Genomic DNA, 25,388 nt, shown 5'->3' on the forward strand with positions numbered 1-25,388 from the left:
GCCTCAGGTGCCCTGCACATGCACACATGCACACGCGCACACACGCGCACACTCACGAGCGTGCTGACATTGGTGCTCTCTGGAGACACCAGCTGTGCAGAGCTGTCCTGGCCTATGGCTGTTTATCTCAGGGGTGCCATAGTGGGGTTACCTGGGAACCTTTGGGAGATGCGGACATTTCGCCCCAGTGGGATTGTGCCTGCTAGGCTCCCTGTCGCCCAGGAAATGCAACGTTCCCTCGCAGACACCCGTTTGGTGCTGCCCGGCTCACCGGACCAATGTGCGATGCCTCTGGCATCTTCTGGAGCCAAGTCTCACTGCAGCGTCCAGCGCGTGTCCTTCCCGAGCGTGCCCTGACTGCTCCCTCTGACCCAGGGAGACTTTCATCTTGTCTGTCTCCTCGTGGCTGTGAGACGGGATGATGCCTGGTTCATTAACTGATGAGTGAAGCCAGAAAGACCCCGATGCCTGGGTTCCATCCAGCATGCCCCACTGGCTGTGAGCTGTGTCCCTGGGAGTGCTGTGCTGCTGAGCCAGCCCCTCTCACCCTTCCTGGGCCACCCTGGGCTCCCGATGCCTTGAGAAGTGGCACTTTCTCCTCCTGCACCCGCCCCGATGCACCCCCTTCCCCACACGCGCCCTTCCTCCCATGCCCATGGCCAGGTGGGGCGTCTCTTCTGCTCCAAGGAGCTCTGGGCCCGATTCCCTGCCCCGGGGGGTCTGCGCCAAGGTGGGTAGTGCAGTTCCCTGCCGAGTAGGCAGCTGGAGCCCGGGGCAGGCTGTGCTAGGGCTGTGTTGCCTGCTCCTGCCCCGACCCTGTCTTGGTGGCGGCCTTGGCCAGGAGAGCCTGCTGGGGGCGGGACGTCCCTGTGCCAGGCCTGTTGGTTGGGGGGCTTGGTGCTCTGGGTTAAAGGGCACTTGAGATCGCGCCCAGTTTGCACGAATTTCTTTCCCTGTGAAACGGAAGCTCCTGAGGTCCGGGCAGTGAGAAGCCATTGAGGTTCCTGATGGTTTTGTCGCACGGGTGCAGGAGTTTTCCATGCCTTTGGATGATTTCACCCCCCATTTGGGGTGGTTAATGTCAGAGCCAGTGTTAACGGTCCTCTGGGAGGAAGTCGTCAGGAGTGTGGTCAGGGCTGGGGGTGTTGCTGGGCTGCGGGGCACTTCCGCACTGGGAAGGCCCTGGGGCCCCTCTACACAGACACAGGACAAGCTTCAGGTGCTCTGGCTGCCCCTCGCTGCCTGGGGTGGTTACTGCTGTCAGTGGAAATGTGGAAAGAGGATGCCCTGGGTGGCCGGAGGACGCCCAGCCATAGGACAGTGGGATGGGTCCTTGCGTTGCACATGGCTGTCCCCAGTGTGAGCTCAGCATCAGTCCCCCATAAGTCCCCAGCTCAGCCGGGAGTGACCCCTGAGCGTAGAGCTGGCAGTAACTCCCAAGCACTGCAGGGGCCCCTTCGCAAACAACAACCAAACAAGAAAAGGTCGTGGGGGACCGTGTCTAGCAGCCCAGACTCTCCTCATGGTGCCAGGATCCAGCCCAGTGTCCCTGTGTACGGGGTCCAGCCCAGACTGCCCTATGCCGCCGGGGTCCAGCCCGGGACTCCACTCCACGAGGTGTGGCTTTTCACACCATGGAGTTTGGCGTTCTGGTCACCAGCCCTGTGGGGGTGAGGGGTGAGACCACCCAAAGGCACACACTGGGTGCGACTTCCCTGCCTCCGTAGGAACCGGGGGGCACTTCTGAGGCGGGTCTTTGGTTCAGGGCGCATCCGTGGGCTGACACAGACCCAGGGACTGCAGGAGCCTGGACCCAGGAGTGTTCGAGAAGTGTCACTCGGGCTGGTGGCTGTACTGAGTCTCGCGGTGGGGGGGAGACATTTGGGGTCAGTGGGGAGCGGGCACGCGGGGTGACACAGGACCCTGCCGTCGGCGAGCGAGGTCCCAGCCTCTCGGCGTGGTTTGTTCTTTAGGACCGCACAGTGTCGTGCTGGGAGCCCTGTTCACCTCAGCCGCTATGGGTGCCAGCGGGCACGGCTTGAGAGGGACGGGCGCTGCCCTTCCTGTGTTAAATATGAAACGTGGAGGGTGGCTGTCACCGGCTCTGGTTTCTCTGAGGTGTGGTCCATAGTGCAGGATGTTCGCTGCAGCCTGGTGGGGGTGTTAGGGTGGAATAATCCATCCGCGAGACCCAGAGGAGGAAGCCTTTCCCTCTCTCCTGAGTTGCCACCGCAAAGGTTTTTGGTGCGAAAACTGCCCGCCTGTCCTTCCTGCCGCGGACACTCACTCTGAACGAGCCGGGGGTTGGGCGTTCTCCGGGGACACGGTCACTCACGTTGGCGGGCGCCCGAACTACGCAGTGACATTGGCATTGGTTCTTCTTGGGACCAGATTCCAATCAGCACAGCGCACGTGCCTGTGCTAAGTGTGCGGGTAATGCTGCTGACCAGCATGTGCCTCTTTGCCACAAGCAGCACGCGTGTGTTCTAAATTTGGAACACTTTCTAAGCCGACGTCCAAACTGCAGCACCTTAAAGGGCTCCCCTTGCCTCTGAGTGTGTGAGAGTAAGTTGCTGAGAGGCTTCATCAAATCCTCGATTAGCATGCATTTCTCATAAATAAGACTCTTCTCCCCCTTAGCCACAAAAACCAGGCAAATGAATGCCCGAGACGAGATTGCCTACATGGAACCCTTGGGTGCCGTTCCCGGGGGGCCGGTTGCCGGGGCCCCTCTGCGGGCAGGGTCCCCGCTGCTCCATCTCCCCGGCTTCCCGTGGCAGAGCGGCCCGCGGCCTGCTGGGCGTCTGTGGCTTTGACACTCGGCGTCTCAGGCCGGCCTTCTGGGGAAGGCGCCTCGTCTCGGACTGGTGTGATGTGCCTCACCATTAGATTCAGGTTTTGCATCTTTGGCAGGAATATCACAGAAGAGCCAGTGTTTCTCTTTAAAGATTAGTTTTACATTTTATTTTCTGTTTCCTTAGAGCGTTTCCCAAAGTGTATTCTGCGGAACTAGCACCTACTGTGTTCTCAACACCGTGCCGCCTCTAGAAGGTAGGACTCGCGAGCTCTCGCCGTGCGCAGGGGTGGGCTTGGCGCCGAGGGCCCCCACCACTGCTGTGTGGTCTTAGATGAGTCACTGAACCCTTGGGGGAGCAGAATTACCCCCCCTCCCCCCCACCCCCCAGAGAGCTGCAGCGAGGACTGGAACCGACGTGGGTCTGACCCCAGGACGTCAGCCCTCTCTGCCTGCGGGGGCCGCTGTGGGATACCGGGGCCATCCATGGGCCGAGGCATCGGTGCCATCGGAGCCACTTCCTAGCCGGGGGTGTCGGGCAGAGTAACCGGAACCCTGTGGTTCTCGTCCGTGCGCTGGGGAGGGTCAGGCCCTGATAGGCGGCCCGAGGGTCTCTAAGCACAGCGCAGTCCTTCTGGGGGCTCACGCAGGGGGTACAGACCCTGAGCGCCTCCCAGGGGAAGTGCAGAGCCAGAGAGTGGACAGGAGCCCGGGGGCAGGGGAAGCGGCTGACCGTGTCCGCCCCTGTTTTGAGGTAGAAAACGTAGGTGCAGGTATAGAGAGAGTTGGCTGGACTGCAGGCGTGAGTTGGCATAAATCCGCCTGAGGTCTGGCGGGATGTTTGCAGGAGGGGAATGAATCTGGGCCATCGCAGCAAGTGGGTGAGAGGCAGCGGTGACTGGGGACGAAGAGGAGGAAGAGGAGGAGGAGGTGGAGCAGGAGGTAGAGGAGACAGAGGAGGAGGAGGAAGAGGGGAGGAAGAGGAGGGGAAGATGGAGGAAGAGAAAAAGGAGAGGAGGGAGAGGAGGAGGGAGAGGAGGAGGAGGGGCAGTGAACAGTGGGCCAGTCTAGTCTTCTTCCTCATGAAGCTGTGACTTCATTACATTTTTCTCAGCCTTGCAGAACTCTTTGGGATAATTACAATGGGTTTATTCATTTTGGAGAATTTCTTTGGAAAAGAACAATGAGAGATCAGACTACAGCTTGGCACGTCTGCGGTGCTCAGTGTTGTTGGGAAGGCTGGTGACCTGCCACGAGAGTGGGCCCGCACTCCCGTTCCCGTGTAGCCCCGGCCTCCTGTTCAGCCTGAGCGCAGTCATTAGAGCCAGACGTCAGATTGTAGGGCTTCTTTTATTGCCACTCCAAGTTGTTGATCAAATATATTCCCAGTAAAGATTGAGCAATTTGATACACTGTTACACCAACTTGTTTTGAGTAGTTTGGTCTTGAGGTTGGGAGAGTGATCAGAGTCAGCCTGATTGAGTCACTGTGTTTGTAATTAGTCACAGAAACCAAATTTAATTTTTATTAATTATGACTCAACATGAGATGGGTGCTTGGCTCCTGCGCTGGAGGTGACAGCGTCACCCCTTCCCTGCAGAGTCAGCGGGGGTCTCCGCAGGTAAGGCCAGGCGTGTTTCCTTGCATTTAAATAGAGGGTTTGGCAGCGTGAGTCTCAGTTTTTAGAAATGAAACTTGGGGAAAAAAAAAGAATTCGGCTCTTTGCCTAATTAAGTGAATGAGCATTTTTGTGCATTTTAGGAAGTCTTAGTTAAATTGGAGTCTCTGAAATTATTATTTGGAAAACTGTGTGAAGGTTGACTGGAAAAGCAAGTCTCCTTCTCTAGAATTATAGCTGTCAGCCAGGAGCTCGTCTGTCAATTTCAAGAGCTTCACCAGTTATTTTTATTGTGAAGTAGGTTAGAAAATCATTTGGTAAAGTCATATATCAGACACGCGTATTTTGCTAGATGAAGATAATGAAGCCTTTCACCGAGTGTGGCCCAGACGCCCGGTCCCGGGGTCAGGCCTGAACTCTCGGCTCGAGGCTGGGGCGCGGCCCGTGCGTGCGCACAGAGCATGTCACACTGGCTCAGGGTCCCCCCCACCCCCGCAAAGGGCGTCCCTCCCCGTGCGCTTGCTGGGCCGGCTGGGGAGCATGGCACTTTGCCCCCGCTTGAGCCGGGGAAAGGGAAACGGAATCAGTTTTCACGTTTTGCGTGTGTGAGTTCCCAATTCCCTGTCAGTGTCCCACAGGCCACTGTTGCGACACGCAGGGGACAGTCTGCCGTAGCCTTGCTGCCGGAAGGCTTTCAGCCCAGACCTTCTGCAGGTGGCACCAAAGTTGCCACTGCATTGAGCCCGGCAGCCTGCCATACTCTGTCCTCCCCATCCCCGGCCCTGCCCACCATCAGGAACTGTGTGTGTCCTCAGTTGGCTGTCCGCTTGCTGTCCTCTGGGCCAGTGGCCCTGCCTGTGGCAGGGCTGGGCCTCGGGACAGTTGCTTGTTCAGGGCGATCCTTTGCTTTCCGTGAGATCCCTAGTGGTGACAGTTCAGAGTGAGGCCAGGGCAGGAAGTTCAAACGAGAACCACGTCACGCAGGAGGGGACGAGAGCAGGGAGGTCCAGGCCCTGAGGCCCGTGAGCGTGGCCAGAGCCCATCCGGGGCCACCCAGGCGGGTGCTGCATCCCAAGGGGCCCGGGGACCCCCTTGCCGCCAAGCAGGTGCTTCTTGGCATCCAGCAGGATTGTTTTCAACGATGGATTTTATTTTGCTATTAAGTTAAACTTTTGGATTCTGAAGAACAATCAGTTTCCGAGTTTCCCGAGTTTTTATGCTGCTTATAGCACTGGAGGATGGGTATTATAATTCAGTTGGTTGTATAGTTCATGGACCAGAAAAGATTTAGTATGCTAAAACTCTCGCAAGTCCTCCCTATAAAATATCTCCATATGATGTAGTAAATTTTTAGCCTTTATTTTTATACCCAATATTTTCCTGTTAAGATCTTTTCCTTGAGAATAAATGTGTGAATCAGATGAAAAATGTTTGGAGAGGATTTTATCGTGACTGTAGGAAATATTTTTATTCTTAGATTTTTTTTTCGCATGTTTAAAAATAGACCTTGCTAAACAAAATTGTAGTAAGTGCCTGGAAAATATTCTGTTGTTTTTCTACTTTTAGCATTATTAACTAATTATCTGCATGCCTCTGTTGTTTCATTGTGAGACATTTAAAATTACTGAATGACAGTAAATTCTTCAGGGATTTCTGTGTGGAGGAGAACGAGGGATTGTCTGTCCAACTCTCCTTGACTTGGAAAATCCAAAAGTACTAAGTAACTTACCCAAGGTCATTCGATTAGACAGTAGCAGGACTCTGGCGCAGGAGGTTCTGGACTCCTGACTCCGTTCAGTGTTGCAGTTCTGCCTTGTTGGCATCAGAACCCGTTATTGCCGCTGGGACGTTGCAGAGCAGATCTCGTCTGTGCTTTTATGGGATGCTTCCCCGTCCCCTGGCTATACGTTTGGCCTTTGCACAGTGGGGCTCCCGTTCAGCTTTGAAAACAATTACACCGGGTACTATGAAACTTTGACCCAGCTGTCTGGAAACCCACCAGAATTTTTGAGCCAGGGAAAAGAAGTTTGTATTAGGAATGAGAGAAGTGACCCGTGAGTAGGTAGGTGGAAGACATACCGCACAGGGGAAATCAGTTCTCCAGAAGGTGCCAGGGAGACTCGTGGGCATGATGTGTCGTTGGTTGGAAAGTGGTGAGCCTTCTCACACGCAGACGAGTCACGCTAGTTAGATAGCTCTGGAGGTGGACTTCAGATCACTTAATTCGGAGGGCAGTTTTTAAAGCTGAAAGGCCAGCTTCTGTATCACTTGCTAGTTGACTACAGGTTTCGATTTCTTACCATTTATGAGCTGGGCGATGAACTTTGGAAAGGGTAAGTCTCATTTGCGTGTCTGGGGTGGGGGCAGGGAAAGAGTTGAAGTAGAATTAGTTTAGGAATAAATTATTCCTGTTTTATTATAATTATTCTTACCTAAAAATAAAACTTTTTCAACTGGTTAATAGACAATTTCTAGGTTTCTTGAGGTTAAATCATTTTGCACTTTTGATGTACTTGGTGAAAATTTGATTAAAGAACTTTTTACTGTAACATTCTGGAGTTGGGTAGAACGCATGCTTTGCATGTATAAGGTACTGGGTTCAATCCCCGGCACCCCCACCCCGAAATAAAAAAGGTAAAAACGTTTTGGTTTGGGGCAGCTGCTGGGATAGTCTGTTTGCAAGTGGGTCATGGGGCTAAAGCCTGGTCCTAAAGAGACCCGGTGGTTCCCGTGGCCCTGTCCTAGAGTGGCCTGGTGGTTCCCGTAGCCCGATCCAGTCCTGGAGAGGCCCAGTGATTCTCGTGGCCCGGCCCTAGAGAGGCCCGGTGGTTCCCGTGGCCCGATCCAGTCTTGGAGAGGACCAGTAATTCCCATGGCCTGGTCCTAAAGAAACCCGGTAGTTCCCGTGACCTGGTCCTAGAGAGGCCCAGTGATTCCTGTGGCCCGGTCCTAGAAAGGCCCTGTGGTTCCCGTGGCCCGGTCCAGTCCTGGAGAGGCCCAGTGATTCCCGTGGCCCGGTCCTAAAGAGACCCGGTGGTTCCCATGGCCCGGTCCCAGAGAGGCCCAGTGGTTCCCGTGGCCAGAACCCACCAGAGCGTGGCTCTGTCCATGCACTCAGAGGGGCCCTGTTCCCCCATGACCAAACCCAGCTGCTGCTTCTCACCTTGCCACTGTGTTGAAAAGGAGCTTTTCTCTTCCTTCCTCTGAATTTACTGTTTTCTTCTTTATAGATGATCATGGGAACAGCAATAGTAGTCATGTAAAAATCTTTTTACCGAAAAAGCTGCTTGAATGTCTGCCGAAATGTTCAAGTTTACCCAAAGAGAGGCACCGTTGGAACACTAACGAGGTAGATACATTTCTATTTTTAGGGGTATCATTTTTTTTAAGGGCAAACTTGTTAGGCCGTGTTGCGTAGCACTACTTGATCGGTTAGCTTTCAAGTCAGATGAGCAGAAGTAGGAGCTTGTGAGTTTAAAGATCGCCTGGCCTGACAGAAACCAGCCGCGAGAGCTCTGATCTGACCGCTTGCTTGTGTCCCTCTAACCGTGCACGCTGGCTTCTCGGGTGGCATGAGTTTCTGTTTTCTTGCATTTTGGCTTCCTGGTTTGGTGGTTAACCCTGCCTTCACCTCTGTTAACCGCGCCTTCTGACGTCAGCCGGAGATGGGACGAGAGATGGGACGTTTCTGTCGAGTTGGGAAGGGGGACAAACCCTCCCTGGCAGAGAGACAGTGGTCTGGAGAAGGAACTGGCGTTGCTGAGTGATCAGAGATTCTGTGAAGAATGAAGGCTGTGTGTTAGATTGTGTATTTGGCCTCTAGTTCGCCAGGCTGATGAGAGGTAGAAGGAGGGTGTTCCTCTGCCCGGGAAATCTGCGCCTGGAATCATACTATTAGGACTGGCTTGCCTTGGTCAACGCTTCTGTTTTGAACTACGACTATTCAGTTTGGAGGGAGACCCCTCACTTGGTGATGAGGACCGGGCATGCATCGTTTATTGGGGGGTTGCATTCCTTGAGTCCCAGTGGCTGCTGCGTTGGTTTTGCAGCCTTGGGCTGGTGGTCGGTCCCAGTGTGGTCGCGCTGGTTCAGTGCTGGTTACAAGCGGTGAACAGCAGCTTCCCGTGGGGAGCGTGGTTCTGATCGGAGACACGGGCGGGGAAGGGCTGCTTCTTTAGCCTCAGCTTTCAAAGATGATGTCGCTCTGATTTCTCGTTAGGCTGCTTTTGTTGTGAAAGGTGGTTTGTGGGGAAGTCTCTTGACGTGAGTTTTACAGAGTTAAACGTTCACTGCAGTTCGTGGCCCTGTGTCCGTGTTTCAGCTGATCTTACAGCTCCTTTAAGGTTTGTACAGTTTGATTATTTGCACAAATTATATTTTCCCCTCCACCAGAATACTTTCATATTGCCAAGTATTAGCTAGTTTAGAGGCCTGTTGTTATAACAAGTCATTTGTTAACTGTTTTAAGCATTTTCAGCATGAAATGATGTAAATATATGGAAAATCATTCTTCATCAGAGATTGCTACTGTTAGTAAAATAATGTAATTTGGGAGCCGTCCTGGTGGGTCACAGGGAGAATAGGAGTCATTTAAACACTCGTACACTCCTCAGTGTTCCCTTGAATCGTGGATTTGATACCATATTATTTTACATTAGCTCCAGTTTCATAGATAAATAAACAACACGTAACAGGAATGTGTTTTTCAATACATTTTGTTTGAAATTGGAAATTTATTTTAATTATGATTTGAAGTTACACTTGAAACTGGAAATTTCTCAGTGAATTAAAGTCAGTGTTCCTGCGAGGCCTGTGACTCGGGAGGCCGGAGCGGCGTGGAGCGGGCCGGCAGCGCCCTCGTGTCTGGACGTGCAGGGGACTTCCTCGGGGCTCTTGCGCGCAGCTCTTCCGCACGGTCTGGGCTGTCCCTATGAATATTGGCGTGTCCCCTGGCCGATGCTTCTGCTCGGAGCAGTACCTTTGCGCAGGCGCTGTCCAGAGGATCCCTGCCCGCGTGCTTGGAGAGGCCCCGGCTTGGGGCCTGGTGTGTGGACCCTGCGGGGTGGGCATTTGCCCCACTGGCCAGCTGGCTCCCGAGGCCAGGGCAAAGGGAGACTGGCGGTGCAGGGCTGAGGGGCCGCCCTGCCCGGCAGACCCGGGGGCTCCTTCCAGCTGGTCTGCTCCCTCTGTGTGCAGGGTTGGTGTGGGGGGGTGGAGTGCTCTCAGTGACAGAGGCCACTGCTAATGCTTGGGGTGTCGAGGGGGAGGTGAGGAGATGGGTCCTTTTCTGGGTGTTCTTCCTGTAGAGCCAGGGGTTGGGCCCCCCACACGGCCAGGCAGGTGCCCTGGTCCTGAGCTGTGTCCCCGCCCAGGCCCACCAGTCACTGCTTGTCTGGCGGGTGTGGGTGTCCGGAGGGGACTTGGTGCCCAGACGGCAGGCCTGGGTCACCCTCCCGTGGCATCTGGTGCCTGCGGGCTGGGCAGAAGCACTGGGGCCTCCTTCCTGTGTGCTGGGCCTGCAGCACCCAGCAGGCCCAGAGGACGGTGGGGCGGGGGGCACCCAGCCGAACTTGCTGAGGGTCAGCGCCGCTGTCCAAGGTCACTGGCAGCCTGGTGGCCTGCGGTGCCCGAGGCCTGGCTGCGTCTGCTCTCCTGCTTTCCTGCGGCAAGGCCGGCCAGCGGGCTGGGCTGCTCTGGGCGTGCTTGGGGACTGTGCGTTCTGGGGCTCAACTCGGGCTCCTCCCTCTGAGCTGGACCCGTGTGTTGTCCCCGCTTTCTTTCAGAGCCTCGTAACTTGGTGGGAGGAGGACTTGGACCCGGGGGTCTTGTGGGTGAGGCAGATGCACTGCCACGAACCACGTCCCCATCCTCCCAGCTCCCCGCCGCGTTGGTGCGCGAGGCCTTCGCGTCGGGCTCAGCAGTGATGCAGTTGTTCTGTGAGTGATTGGTTATGAGGGGGAAGGCGGCTGGGGCACGGGGGTGACCGGAGGGACTGGCCAGGCCCCTTCCTCCTGGAACCTCAGTTGCAGTCGCCAAATACTTGGTCTCGGCCACCATCAGTGCTTGCTTAGACTTCCGGCCATGGCTGGGAGCTGGGAGGCGGGGATGGGACCACAGCAGCCCTTCTGCGAGCGCTCATTCTGAGTTGGGCCGAGGCCTGCCAGGGAGTTGCACGAGGGTGGCCTGTTCCGTCCAGCGCTGCAGCTGGTGAACCAGGAGTGAGTGACTGCTGACCTGGCGCCCACACTGTGTCCCCTGATGTCCCACAGAACTGCTCTCTAGGAACCCTGGGGCTTAGTGACTTTGAATCTTGTGAATCTCTGTTCCTAAGAATTTTTTTTTTTTTTTGAGGGTTTGACGTGGGTCATGGCCAGCAGTGCTCAGAGCTTACCCCGGGCTCGTGCTCTGGGGTGACTCCTGGCAGAGCTTGGGGAACCCGAGGGGGTGCCAGGGGTTGAGCTAGGGTCAGCCGTGTGCCAGGCAGGTATCTTGACCTCTGTACTGGCGCTTTGTTTGACCTACTCATTTGCATTTTTAATTTCGTTTTTGAAAAAGTAAATTTTGAATCTATCCCTTTAGTTTTAGGGCCACATCTGGTGGTGCTTTGGGGTTTCTCCCGACTCTGCACTTCCTGACTCTGAACCACCCAGTGCACTCGGTAGACCGTATGGGATGACAGGGAATCGAACCCAGGTCGGCCACATGCAAGGCAAGCGCCTTCCCTACTGAAGTATCACTCCAGCCCCCTGCAGTTTAAGTTTTAGGTAGACCCACTCGGTTTTTGCATACATAGATTTGATGATCTTTTGGGTCTGGGGGCTTCCCAGCGGTGCTCAGGAGGTGCGGGGCCAACCAGGCTACGGCTCCGAGGGTCGGTGCTGTTAGGGTGCTGTGCGTCTGGGGACCCCGGGCCACCCCCGGGCTTTCGGGGCTCTGTGGTGCCGGGATTGAGCTGAGTGCTCAGGGCAGCCGCGCACGGTGAGCCGTGCAAAGCAGCGGGCACTCGGGAGGGTGTTCTGATTCTTAATAATGAATATTAATAGGTGGGCTCTGGGTAATGAATAAAAGATATTAAAAGTAGACATTCTGTACCTGTGCATAACTTAAGGGGAGGCTTGATATTTATATTCGTGCTGGAGAGAAGGGATCTATTAACCACGGAGCCCGTTTGCTCGGGCCCGGCCGACTGGGCCGTCAGGTGTGTTCTCTTCTCGCCGGTGCGCTCTTAGGGGGTTCCGGCGTTCGAAGTTAATATTTTTAAGGCCCAGAGCCAAAAATAATTATGCTAATGCAGCCCCTGATTGCACAGTGGCTGCTTCATAATTACACGTATTAGTTCTCTGTGTATGTTGTCCAGGCTGAAATTTCTTTTGTTCGGTCCTTAATTAGCTGTTTGACTTAAAATACAGCCGCTGTTTCCCGTCAGGTGTGGGTCCCACCGGCGATCCCCAAGGCAGGCGCCTGAGTGTGCTCCCCAAACAGTCCTCGCGTGGGTCCTACTATTTTTGAACTATTAGTGCTCTTTTGTTTGTTTTTCCTTTAAGACCGAGTTTCTCCAGAGGAAGCAAACAGAACAGAATTCTGGTTTATATTGATCTTAAAATTGCATTGGAGTTCAGTTGACAGTTTCAGATTTTCCTGTCAAATGTATTTGGTGTGTGTGTGTGTGTGTGTGTGTGTGTGTGTGTGTGTGTGGTAACGTGTGTATGTAGAAAGCAGTGCAGATAGAAGAGGATGCATTCCTTTACCCCTGAGGCCCCCCTGCTACAACGCTTTTTATAGGGAGAGAATCACCCTTGCACATCCTGAGGGCTCTTTCTCTGGTTTGTTTTAGGGCTACACCTGGTGATGCCAGGGATAGGTGATGGTGGGGACGGTGTCGCCCCCGGGCAGTGCCTAGGGATTACTCCCGCAGGGCAGATGCCCCAGGCCTGGGTGCAGCTCGGGGAAACTTGCCTTTGATTCCTGACCCCCCCAAACTCCCAAACCTAAACATTTTGAAATAATTGGGTTTTTGTTTTTGTTTTTGGGCTTTTTGGGTCCCACCCAGCGATGCTCGGGTTTCTCCTGGCTCGGCCCTCAGGAATCATTTCTGGCGGTGCTTGGGCAACCATATGGGATGCCCGGGATCGAACCTGGGTGGCTGCGTGCAGGGAGACACCCTCCCCGCTGCACTCTCTCCCGCCCATGATCTCCTTTGTCACGAAAGTCCCGTTGCTCTGTGACGCCTGTGGTGATGCCTGGCAGGGCGCTGCCACCCTCTCTGGTGTTCCCATGGTCTTTCTCCTCTCAGGGTGACGTCAAAGGTCACAGAGGGTACTTGTCGTGGGTGTAGGGGGAAGCGGTATTCAGTGACCCTGGCCCTTTGCTCTGACCTGGCCTGGCTGTGTGGGCTTCATGGTCCAGCTCGGAACCTCGTCATGCCTGGCGTGAGCCCCCACCTCGGAGCCCCCAGACTGGTGTGCTGTGTCTGACTTGCCCACAGGGGCTTCGGGCCTCTGAGGCGCCTAAAAGGCCGGCTGACCGGAGAAGCACTTGGAGCTAGTTTGGCTCTGATGGCGTGGACAGTTAGTTTGCCAGTTGCCTTCAGGTTTGTCTTGTTTGGGGGCCAGACCCAGCTGTGCTCAGGGCTTCCTTTTGGCTCTGTGCTCAGGGATCCCTCCTGGCGATGCTCGGGGGACCCTGTGCTCAGGCATTGACCCGGGTAGGCCATGTGCAGGCGCGTACCCTCCCTGCCTGAACGATCACCGTCTCAGTACTGACCCGCTTTCTGGTGAGGCCGCATGTGACAGCTGGACAGCTGGGAGAGAAGAGGACTGGTGCTCGGTGCTTAGTGCCCGGTGCTCGGTGCTTGGTGCCCGGTGCTTGGTGGGGGACCGGCTGTGGTCTGTAGGCCTCCCTTGGGATTTCATCGTCCGTGGCCCCGTGATCTGCACTGTCTTACCTTGGTTCGAAGTGAGGCGAGTACCCCTAGCCTGGTGGGCATCAGGGGGGAGTGAGCTTCCCCGGGAGCTGGGGGGTGGGGGAGGCAGGCGGGGTGTGGCTCAGGACGCCAGTAGCCCAGATGCAGGACACTGGAAGGACATGTTGAAGAACTGACCAGGCAAGTGGAAACAGATAAATGAAACTATCTTTTTTTTTTTAATTTTTATTAGTGAAACACCATGAGGTACAGTTGTAGACTTACAAATTTTGGTGCTTGGGTTTCAGTTATACAATGATCCAGTACCCATCCCTCCACCAGTGCCCATTCTCCATCATTTACATTTTTTTTTTTTAATTTTTGTTAGTGGAACACCATGAGGTACAGTTGTAGATTTACAAATTTTTGTGCTTGGGTTTCAGTTGTACAATGATCAAACACCCATCCCTCCACCAGTGCCCATTTTCCAGCACTACGGGTCCCAGTATCCCTCCCACCCCCCATCCCCCCATTCCACCCTGCCTCTGTGACAGGGTATTCAAAATGGGACTGTCTTAAACTCAGAAGCTTCTGTACCTCAAAAGAAACAGTGACCAGAATACAAAGACAGTGTACAGAATGGGAAAGGATATTCACCCAACACCCGTCTGATAAGGGGTTGATATTAAGGGTACACAAGGCACTGGTTGAACTCTACAAGAAACATCCGATCCCATCAGAAAATGGAGCGATGAAATGAACAGAAACTTTCTCAAAGAAGAAATCTGAATGGCCAAAAGGCACATGAAGAAATGCTCTTCTTCACTAATCATCAGGGAGATGCCGATCAAAACAACAATAAGATACCATCTCACACCACAGAGACTGGCCCACATCCAAAAGAACAAAAGCAACTGGTGTTGGCGCTGATGTGGGGAGAAAGGGAGCCTCCTTCACTGCTGGTGGGAGTGACGACTGGTTCAGCCCTTTTGGAAAATAGTATGAACGATTCTCAAAAAATTAGAAGTTGAGCTCTCATTTGACCCAGTAATGCCACTTCTGGGAATATATCCTGGAGGTGCAAAAAAGCACAGTAGAAATGATATCTGCACTTACTATTATAGCACTTTTTACAATAGCCAGAATCTGGATAAAACCCGAGTGCCCAAGAACAGATGACTGGTTAAAGAAACTTTGGTATATCTACACAGTGGAATACTATGCAGCTGTTAGAAAAGATGAAGTCATGAAATTTGCATATAAATGGATCAACATGGAAAGTATCATGTTAAGTGAAATGAGCAGAAAGAGAGGTACAGACATAGAATGACTGCACTCATTTGTGGAATATAAAGTAACAGAATGGGAGACTAACACCCAAGGATAGTAGCGATAAGGACCAGGAGGATTCCTCCACAGCCTGGAAGCCAGCCTCACAGGCTGGGGGAAAAGGCAGCTGAGATAGAGAAGGGACCACCAAGCAAAGTTTGCTTGGAGGGCTCGCTTGGGATGGGAGATGTGGGCTCAAAGTAGACTATGAACCGAACATGATGGCCACTTAATTCTTGCATTGCAGACCATAATATCCAGAAGGAGAGAGAGTAAAAGGGAATGAGCCTGCCACAGAGACGGTGGGGGGTGGGGGTGGGGGATGCTGGGAACATTGGTGGTGGAGAATGGGCACTGGTGGAGGGATGGGTACTTGACCATGGCATGACTGAAATGTAATCACGAAAGCGTGTTAAGTCTGTAACTGTATCTCATGGTGTTTCATTAAAAAAATTAGGAAAATATATATATTAAAAAAAGGGGGTGCTGGAGTGATAGCACAACGGGTAGGGCGTTTGCCTTGCACGCGGCCAACCCAGGTTCGATTCCCAGCATCCCATATCCCTGAGCACCACCAGGGATAATTCCTGAGTGCAGAGCCAGGAGTGACCCCTGTGCATTGCCGGGTGTGACCCAAAAAGCAAATATATATGTATATATATAATTTTTGTTTTCTTAAAAGGAAGAGAAAAATGCCTGAACCTGGCTGGACCTAAATTCCTTTCACTGTCAATTATGCTAAAACCTAGTTGGCGTCTAGTAACTACTCGATGTATGAAATACCTGAAAACTCAGCACAGCTTTCCGAGTCTTTGGAGTTTTTTGTGCGACTAGGAAGTCCCCGCTGAGAGAGGAACCCCCGTTTTTGCTGACCCCGTGGAATGTCACAGGCCGTGCGCCCCCATGGTGTCTCTTGCCCGTGAATGCAGTTCAGCAGGACCCAGGAGTGCCTTGGCCTCTGCCGTGTGGCCCCCTCGCGGGCCTGCAGTGTGATGGTCACTTGGCAGTCTGCTGTGGCCGCACGGCGGACCCAGTCCAGTTCCTTAGTTGAGCTGTGAGAGCTCGGGCTGTGGCGGGTGCGTTCCAGAGTCCCGAAGCCAGCTGGGATGTGTCTCCCTTGCATGTGTTGCATGGCCTCTGCCTCAACTGACCGCTGGCCAGGGCAGGGGTCAGAGGCCTTAGCATTGGCATGGGAGCTTTTTTTTTTTTGTTTCCCTTTTTGGGTCACGACCGATGATGCTCAGGGATCACTCCTGGCTCTGTGTTCAGGAATTACTCCTGACGGTGCTCGGGAGACCGTATCGGATGCCAAGAATAGAACCAGGGTCGGCGGTCGTGTGCCAGGCACACGCCCTGCCTGCTGTGCTGTGGCTCCGGCCCTGAGGTGCTGCTTGTGACGCCCTGTCCCCTTCCCTTTTGCTCTGTGAGCAGACGGTTCACAGTGCTCGCCGAGGCCGCCCCTGTGCAATCACCCCTGATCTCACCCCGGCAACGGGGGACTGTTTCTGCTCTGCTGGCGTGGCTGGAGCTTCGAGTTCTTCAGGAGTATCCCTGGCCCTGGGCACAGACAGCTTTGAATGGTGGCTCTTAGCTTGGTGCTGCTCCCGGTGGAGGCTTTTCAGAGGTGCAGGGGCCACTGTGAAGACATCCAGGGCCCCCTTTCTCATCTGGACAGAGAGGTCGACATTGCATCTGCACAGGAGCTCTGCAGTGGGCGTGGGGGGGGTTGCCCGGCTCCCAGGCTCGAACCCTGCACCCCCTGGTGGAAGGTCAACTGGAGGCGGGCTCTGTCGGCGTCAGATTCACCCCAGAGGTGCCGGAGGTCCCCTTTTGGGTTTGGTTTTGGTTTGGGGCACCCCCAGAAGTGCTCAGGCACTTCTGAGCTCAGGGATCACTCCTGTGGGGTGCCGGGGTGGGGGTTAGGGTTCCAGGCTGCCCTGGCCCTGAAGGTCGGGGGTGCAGTTCCTGTTGTCGTCACTGTCTTCCTTGCTGGAGTGTGCAGGCCAGGTCTGAGTTTCCACGGGTTTAAAGAAAGCAGAAGGGGGTCGCCGCTCCACCCCGCCCCTTCCCCATCTCCCTGGGCCCCCAGAGTGAAAACGGCAGGACCCTAAATCCGAGCGTCCTAGTCTCCACCCTGCCCAGCCCCCGTCGCCAGCCGCTGCCAGCCTTTCCATTTGGGTTACCAGGTTCCTTCCAGGGATCATCCTGCTGGTTCGGGTGGTTCCTGGAAGCGACCCAGGATGCTGCTCTGCCGGGGGGGGGGGGGGGGGGCGCGACAGGACTAGACCCTGCACAGGGTGCCCCTTGGGGAGACCCCAGCCCGCTGGCGAGTCAGGGACCCAGCCATATGCCGCTCTCTCCTGGCCTTGGGGAAGGGTTCCTCTTCGCCAGAACGGGGTCCAGGTCCAGACCAAGGGTCCCGGGTGCCCATGGGGCTGGGTTGGGTCCTGTTGCCCCAGGCTCTGGCGCTTACGCTCTTCTGCTGCCCCTCCCTGCTGGGCAGTGGTGAGGCCAGGAATGGCCACTCCGATGCCATTCAGATGCGCCTGTCGCCGGGATCTTCTCTGCCGCCCACATCTGCAGCTGCCCAGTTCTTCATTGTCCGAGTTTTTTCCTCTCCGTAGCCGGAACCGTGCGGCGGGTGGAGTTTCCAGAAACCTCCGTGACAGGCAGTGCAGGCCCGGTGGTCGCTATCAGATTTGGGACGTAGGTGCCCACAGCGTGTGTTTGCGCTGGCCGGTACTGGTGTCGTGGGGATGGCCGCACGCAGAGCCCATGCTTACCTCGTTCGTGGATGTGGTGCAGAGACGTGCCATGGCCTACAGCCTCGTGGGAAACGGGCCCAGCCTGGGCAGGAGGGGGGTGGGCGACACACAACCCAGCCAGCGGAGAGGCTCTTGCGAGACCAGCCTGGCCAGAGGCAGAGGAGACCAACTTCTGCCGTGGGAGCCAGGAGGAGAACGGGAGAAGCGGCTGCACGGCCACCGCTGGGGTGGGCAGCCCCGGCCTCGTCCCCCTCTCTTGGTTTCACTCCTCAGGCTGCGCCCAGCACTTCTCAGGGGCTACTCCAGCTCAGTGCTTGGGGCTCAGGAGACTGTGGGTGGTTCTGGGAGGGACCTCGGGGCCCCTGCAGAGGGAACCTGCCCCCAGCCATTGTGGGGTCTCTCCCTGCCCCCCCCCCCCGCCCCAGGCTTTTAGATTCCTTCCCAACAGCCTCCCCCACCCGGTGCCAGAGACTGTTGGCCATGTACGGGTTAGCAGGTTTGTTCTTTTTTTGGTACCGGTTGAACAAAATTCAGACTTCTGCTCCGCGCTAATTGTTTTATTTAAGAATCACTTTTGTTAAATGCTTTAATTGTTCTTAATCAAAATGTTCTATTTAAGCATTTTTCCAGTAATTTTTAACAATCCAATTCAGAGACCCTGCTGTGTGGTGATTGTGTATTTTTTAATTCTTAGCTGAGGTAGCAGGACTCGGGGGCTGTGGGAGCCGCGTCCCCACCGTCCCGTCATTGCCTGGGCTGCTCCTGGCGCTCCTGGGGAGGAGGGGGAGGAGGGGGTGTGATGGGGGTGGGAGGACAGGAAGTGTGGGGAGGCGGAACCCTCAGGCTGCAGCAGTCTTGGCTCTGGGCTGGATCAGCGGTTCGGCATCCCCTGACAGGCTGCGGTGGTCCCCCCCCCCCCAGCCGAGAACGCTCCCCCACCACACTCCTGGCTGACCCTTGGGGGCAGGGGGTGACCGGCCGTGACTGTGTCCTCGGATTGTTCTGGCTTGGAAGCAGGAAAAGTGCCGAGTGCTCCACCCCAGGACAGGTGCGTGGCCAGGGCAGCCTCCGCCTCCGCAGTGACCGCTGGTTCCTGGCGGCGTTTGCCTGGGCCCATGAAGGTCCCTTTTTGGTGAGCCCACCAGGGTGAGGCTTTGACTTGGCTCTGCCCTCTCTGGCCGGGGAGGGGCTGCAGCCCCCTGTGTCAGGGTGGAGGGCGCGGTCAGCCCTTGAGCCGGTGTGGGAGAAAGAGACCTCAGAGGGGACAGCTGGGCCCGGCCTGGGCGTCAGCAAATGCCCTGGGCCCTGCTGGGGTGGCCCGAGCGTCACCTCCATGCTAGGCCTGACTCTTGGGAGTAGCGTCCTCCGCCCTGCCCCCAGAGCACCGCCTGCTAGGTGTCCCCTGCCCTGGCCACCACTATTGTAATGAATTGTTTTCCTCACAATTTTTAAAAGGTGAAACAAGGCCAGCAGAGGCCTGAGGGTCTGGGCGAGAGCCATGCTGATGGCAGGGTTGGTGGGAGACGGGGCTGTGCCCGGAGCCCAGTGGGCGCCTCTATGCACGGCTGCCAGGTGCCGGCCACGGGAAGATGGCTCAGGGCTTTGTGTAGGCCATGGGACCCCGGGCGGCCTCTTGGGGGAGAATCCTGCACCCGGCCCAGTGCAGAGCCCCAGCTGCAGGGATGCAGGGCACGGCGCTGTGCTTGGGGCTGGGTGGGTGTCGGGGGCCTTGGGGGGGGGGGCGGGCGGGTGTCTGGCCGTGGGGGGGGGGGCAGGTGTTGGGGACCGTGGGGGGATTGTTGGCACTCAGGCCCGCGCTCATCCACGTTCCGGTGCCAGGGGGGTGGCGCCCCTAGCTGCCCCCCACATGCTCCTGAACACCCTTTGGCAACGGGTACAGCCATGAGAGGCCCCTGCTGGGTCCCCACAGAGCCCTGGCACCGCTTCGAAGCCAAACAGAGTCTGGGTGGGTGCAGCATCTCACCAGGCCCGTTTCCCAGAAGAAAAACTATCCGACTGCCATTCAGGAGACGGACGGGCCTTGTGGCAGCCTCCAGAGCAGCCTGGAGCGCCGTGGCCCTCAGCCCCCCGAGGCCCTCTCAGCACTGGCTGGGGGTGACTCGGGGCCAGGAGCAGGTCCCTCAGCTGGTGGGGAGGGCCCCTGGGAAGGGGCCCCCCTCCAAAAAACGCATTCTTTAAAAGCAAGCGGAACGCACTGGGCAGTGGGGGTGTGACTGCAGAGGCACAGCTGGGAAACTTACAGCCTGGGCCCAGCACTGCCCACGAGGCTGCCGGGCCACAGCTCCCGTCCCCCGACTCTCGGAAAGCTCCTGCCCGCTGCACAGGAGGGGACCAGTGAGAGCCCGCAGGTGCCGCTCCGGCAGCTGCGTGTGGACAGGGCTGGGGGCGGGTTACGAGAGCAGTGGCCGGGTTGGGGGGCTGCTGGCCCAGTGGCGAGGGGACAGCCTGTGTGTCGGGGGATCCATCTAGCTGCAGGGGAGGCCCCCAGGACAGCCTTTCGGAGACGAGGCTCCCCCTTGGGCCAGCTGGTCGAGTCTCTGGGGTGGGCCCCGGGCTCGGGACTCTGAACAGCCCCTGGAGACTGTCAGGTGCACCCGGGCGGGGAGTCCTGCCTCCGATCTCCCGTGCTGACTGCGTTCAGTCTGCATTATAATTAAATCGTGGTTAAAAGTAAGCAAAAGGGAATTCGGGCGGAACCTCTGTTATAGACAAGTCACTTGACAGAATGTCCAGTGGCTCATTAGAACGCAGATGACGCAGGCGGCCCGCGCTGGAAGGTGGGTCCCAGCTCAAAGCAGGAGTGGGAGGGCAAGGTGACGCCTCACCTGCCTGGGTTCCCCCCCCCCCCCCCCCCCCCCGTCCTGGCAGTTCCCGGGCACTTCTTGCCTGTGTAGAAACTACGTTTTAACGGAAAACCCTCTGCCGGGTACCCGCCAGGGCAGAGTTCCTGTCCTGTCCGTGTTTTGTCAGAAACGAGGGGCTTACTGTGGCGAAGCCCCCGTGCGTCCATCCATATTTCTTCTTGGCCGTCCCTGCCCACCCTCAGGGTCCCGTGCCCATGCCCGTGCCCGTTCCCGCTGTGCCCAGCACTCGGCAGAGAGTAAATCTGATGACGCGGCCATCCACTTTGGAAAGATCTGCATTTTGCAAGGCGATTGACTCCTGAGAAACTTTAGTTATTAGAAAACTTGATGGTAGCCAGGGAAAGGCCCAGAAGAACCGTCCAGAAGTCAGCACTGACCGCTCAGGACTGTTAGGATTTTTTTCCCATGGAGGAGTGCGTCCATGCAGTGAGGGTCTCAGGGCCTCCCCCCACTGGGCACTGCAGAGCTGCTGGCTGATGGGGCCCGCTGCACCCTGGGGGCGGCCTCCTCCCACCCGTCACAGCTGAGAACTCTGCCATCCACTTCCTTGATGTCAGCTGCCCGTGATGCAGGTGGGGGCCTGTGGGTCCCTTCCCGCACCACAGGCCATCGTTGATTGGCTGGCGTGACTGCTGAGGTGCAGGTGGGGCGCCCAGGGGAGCGTTCCGTGCAGGGTCTGGGGGCGGGTGTTCGATGTGTGTCGGCGTGTGCTGTGCGTGTTTGCTGACCCTGGCGGTGCCCCAGCCACCGGCATCCGTCACTCAGCATGTGTGTGCTTCCCCGTAAGGCTCAGAGGCGCAGACCGAGGGCGGGTGGGTTCTGGGCGCCCCGTTCCCTGGGCCACAAAGTGGCTGCAGGGTTAAGTCAGAGGCTGTGTGAGGGTCTCCACAGGTCCTGCAGGAAGGCAGGCGGAGGAGGAGGCCGCTGTCTTCCACCACTGGGGGGCTGGCCGTGTACCCAGTAGGACATGGGAACTGGTGGGGGCCTGCGTGTGTCAGTGGAGGTGGCCCCTGGGGTGCCCCCTGTGCCCCCAGCGTTCCCAGCAGAACTGGGGGTGTGGGCACCAGAGGGCACTCCCGGGAGCCGGTTCTGGGTCCCACTGCAAGGCCCCCGAGGTGATGCGGACCCATCATGGCAGATGCGCCTGGTGCCCAGGCCCAGGCCCGGGGTCGGGGGCTGGAGGCCGGGACGCCTTGGCTGGAGGTGGGTGTGTTCCTGGTGGGCTGTGGGCTCTCTGTGCCTCCGTGCAAGTGAGCTCTCAGTGCTCTCCCTCTCTGTAAGGTTTGACACCAGTGGCAATGTAGACAGGATTATTCAAGGGCAGTGCTCATTATTCAAATGAGCAGACGGGCCACGGGGCCACGGCATGGGGAGGGTCTTGGGAGCAGACCTGGCCTCTGTTCACGTGAGTTTCTGGTCCTCGGTGAAGCCTGGAAGGACCGTCTCGTTGCAGGAATAAGACCTCCCAGCGCTGTGGCTGGACAGGGAGGGTCTCTGCAGCCCTCCAGAGCCCTGGCACAGCATGGGGGCGGGCTGAGGGGCACTGGGCGTCTTGGCATGACTGGCAGTTGGACAGACACGTAGGCGGCAGGAAAGCTGTCACCCATCCCTGTCACCTCTCCCCGGTGGGGATAGTGGTGAGTGTGGTGGAGCCGGGCTGGCCAGCAGGGGGAGGGTTGGGCAGCATTTCCCGGGCACACTCTGGACCCTCGGCCCCTGGTGCTGGGTGCCCCCCACCCAGTGCCCGCACACCCTCTCTGGAGGCTGGGTGCCTCCCCATCGAGCTGACTGGGCCTTGTGTCAACGGCCTGGCCACACACAGACGGTCGCTAGCCCTGGGCGGGCGGGTTCAGCTGCAGGCACTTTCGGGAGGCCCGGGTGGGCCCGGGATTGAGCCTTGTCACCAGGAAGGAGGCTGGAAGGTTCTTTGCCCGGGGAGTCCCCTCAGTGCCCTCTTCTGCGATCTGACCTCTGCGGTCACATGCGAATATGGGGCACAGGGTGGGGGTGGGGGGCGGCAGATTCCTGCCCCTTTTTCTGTTTGATCCTCGCATTTGAACAAAGATGTCTCTGTGCTTAAAGTAGATTTTACAGATTAATTAAATCACATAAAATCGGTTTGGGTAATTGAGAAATCAGGCCATTGGCGTCACCTGTGAGGGGGTTCTCTGCAGCGTGTGCGGGCTCCCTTTCGTCTGACTGCCAGGGATCGCTCTGTAGTCTCTGTAATGAGGAAGCAATCGCCCGCGTCCAGCCGGCAGCTTCTCCTGCCTGGGGCTCTGTGTGTCAGATCTCAGAAGGGCTTTTCCCAGGTTCCCTGAGGAGCTCTCGGGCCGCCAGGACGGACGTCAGCTGTAGTTGGGTAGAAGGGTGACATCTCTGGGTTTCTTTCGTCTCTGCATCTGGAGGAATGTTTGGTCCCCGCATCCCAGGGCCCCAGGGAGCCACCCTTGAGGTTGAGCTGGGGGTGGCCTCTGGGTACCACCTAGCGTGGCCCGTGGTGGAAGGGTCTGAGGGGTGGCAGGGGTCAGCCGGACACGGGAGGGGTGGGGGGTCAGCTGGACAAGGGAGGGACGGGGGGAGTCAGCTGGACACGGGGCGGGGGTGGCAGGAGGAGGCGTTGGGGCCAGACGGTGGGTGCCCCGTGTGCCGTGCTGAGCTCATGTTCCTAACTCACCAGTTGAGCGACTTTAATGAGAAGAATGGAGTGGTCAGATTTTCATTTTACACCGGGACTCTGAGGGGCAGTTTGGAGGGGAGCCGGGCGTCGGGGGAGGCATCTGGAGCAGAGATAATTAAGACCTGTGTTTAGGCAGCGAGAGACGAGAGAGCTGGAATCGGCAGGATTTAATGTGACCTCTAAATTGAGATGGCAGAGGAGGTGGGGGGGTGACCGCTCTCTGGCTGGCCGGCCTGACGCTCTTGGCAAGACCCACTGTGTGCCAGGAGGGGCGAGGCGGCCGGGGGCCAGAGCCCCTCACTCTCTGCACCCGGACACCCAGGAGCAGGTGAAGAGCCAAGAACGATGTCTCGGGTAGAGCCTGAGACCAGGGACGAGGGGACAGAGGCCATGGGGGTCAGTGACTGGTGGGGATGCAGGACCGGGGGAGGATGCCGGGGTCAAGAGGAACGAGGAGGAGTCGGCTCTTCGTGCTGTGTGCAGTGAAGGGAGCCCAGACGAGCATCTGTGTGTGTCTGGGCTTCTGTGCGGTTCGGGCGGGTGGGGAAGGGGGCGGGGGGAGGGGGGCAGGTTGGCCCACCATGGCCACAGACGTGCTTAGTCTCTGCCCTGTGCTGTGCCCTGCCCAAACCTGGAGATCGGCAGTCTCGAGTGGAGTTATGAGAGACACAGTTCTCTGCGGGCGGGGTCGGTGTTCCAACTCTGGCACCCAGGTGGGGGTTGCTGTGCATTTGATGACTTAGTAGCTGCCATTCCGTCGAGCTGAAAATAACAAGTGGAATGCAAGTGGCCGGTGATGATGAGCATTGGCAGTGCGCATACCCAAGACGGAATCTTTTTTACTCCAGTCGCGGTCAGTACTTTGTAGGCGATTGAGACTCTCAGGTACAAAGTACTGACCACAGAGTGAGCAGGGGCGTGGGTGGCAGGCTGGCGCGGCCCGCTGGCGGTTCCCGCCTGGGTTTCACATCACATGTGTCCGGGAGTTTGTTACCTTGGGAAATCGAGGAAGCTCCCACCGCGTTGAGAATCAGTGTACTTATTGATAATTTCAAAAATGTAATTTATATTGATTTGAAAGGAGGGAGGGTGGATTTGTGGAGCCGCCAGACGGCGAGAGTCACAGTTGCCGGTGTGTCGAGTGGTGGTGAGGAGCTGGTCAGCCCTGCCCTGGACAGAGGAGGGGCGGGGTGGGGTCCCAGGACTGGCGGGGAGTGGCCAGGCCCTCCTGGCCCACAGGAGGCAGGAGCAGAGCTGGGCGACGGGCGTGCCAAGGTGGCGGCGGGGCCACTCCCACTCGCTCTGGAGCTGGGGGCTGGGCTCGGGCAGATTCGGGGGGGGAGGTCACATGGCTGCGCGGGGCGGGGGGTCCCCTGTAGCCTCCATCCGAACTGCCCCATCTTCCGAAGGCCGGGTCCTTCTGCTCTCAGGTCTTGCTTGGATCAGGGTGATTTTTTTTTTTTTTTTTTTTTTACTTTTTGGGTCACACCTGGCAATGCACAGGGGCTACTCCTGGCTCTGCACTCAGGAATTACCCCTGGCGGTGCTCAGAGGGCCATATGGGATGCTGGGAATTGAACCCGGGTCGACGGCGTGCAAGGCAAATGCCCTCCCCGCTGTGCTATCGCTCCAGCCCCCTGAATCAGGGTGATTTTGACAGAAGCAGATAAGAATTTTCTGGAACAGAAACATTATCCAGCACCTCACAGAATCTCTTATTTCTTGATAGTGTCTGGGCCGCTCTCAAAAGGTGAGAATTTGAGAGTTTCACTCAAAACCGCAAGAAGTAGCAGACTCTGGAATGAGCCCAAGGGGGCCTGAGGGTGTGTGAGGGTTTGAAGGGAGAGCGGGCGGGGAGTCAGCAATGCACACACTCCGAGGGACCGTTACCCGCCACTCACACCTTAGCCGATGGGCTTGCGAGTAGGTTCATAGTAGATTGAAAGTCATGAGGGGGTGAGCGTGGGTGGGAAACGCCCAGAAATGCCTAAGAGATGGTTAGCAAGCGGCTGAACGGGAGCTCTGGGAGGAGGGAGAGACCAGGCCAGGCGGAGGGGCTGAAGGGGGTTTCGAACAGCCCAAGGGTCAGTTTGGAAACGCAAGGACTCCTGGTCAGGTCAACGAGTGAAAAAAAATTGGCGAAACAGAAGATTTCCAAAAACCACAGCCAAGGAGAGGATATTGACGGCAACCCGAGAACGGCGGTGTTCTGGGCTCCCGCCGGAAGCTGAGCGGAGACGATGGGATGGCGTCTCCGAGGTACCGCCAGGCTGGGGTCTGCTCCTAGGAAGTCCTTCAGGAGAGAAGGTGAGGTTCCCTCTTTGGATGGGCAGAAGCAGAATGGCCCCCCACCTCCGCGTGAAGACTGGTAAGACTCTGCCTTGTGCAGGGGGGGCTGAGGAGGGGCAGGCCCGG

At 57.0% G+C, this 25,388-nt stretch overlaps 1 protein-coding gene across 8 annotated transcripts in view; it reads left to right on the plus strand.

Annotated features, from left to right (window-relative positions):
- The window catches only part of CAMTA1 (calmodulin binding transcription activator 1), a 544,421-nt gene that overhangs the window by 21,562 nt on the left and 497,471 nt on the right, over positions 1 to 25,388 (plus strand). For 7 of the 8 annotated variants that reach the window (XM_056125175.1, XM_056125178.1, XM_056125182.1 and 4 more), the window contains exons 2-3: positions 2,982 to 3,051; positions 7,643 to 7,761. In XM_056125175.1, coding sequence (XP_055981150.1) covers positions 2,982 to 3,051; positions 7,643 to 7,761 — 189 coding nt within the window. The remainder of the gene's footprint in view (positions 1 to 2,981; positions 3,052 to 7,642; positions 7,762 to 25,388) is intronic. The other variant, XM_056125179.1, reaches the window with a different exon arrangement.

This window comes from Sorex fumeus, unplaced genomic scaffold (genome assembly GCF_029834395.1).
Source record: "Sorex fumeus unplaced genomic scaffold, SorFum_2.1 ptg000054l, whole genome shotgun sequence".
NCBI lineage: Eukaryota > Metazoa > Chordata > Mammalia > Eulipotyphla > Soricidae > Sorex > Sorex fumeus.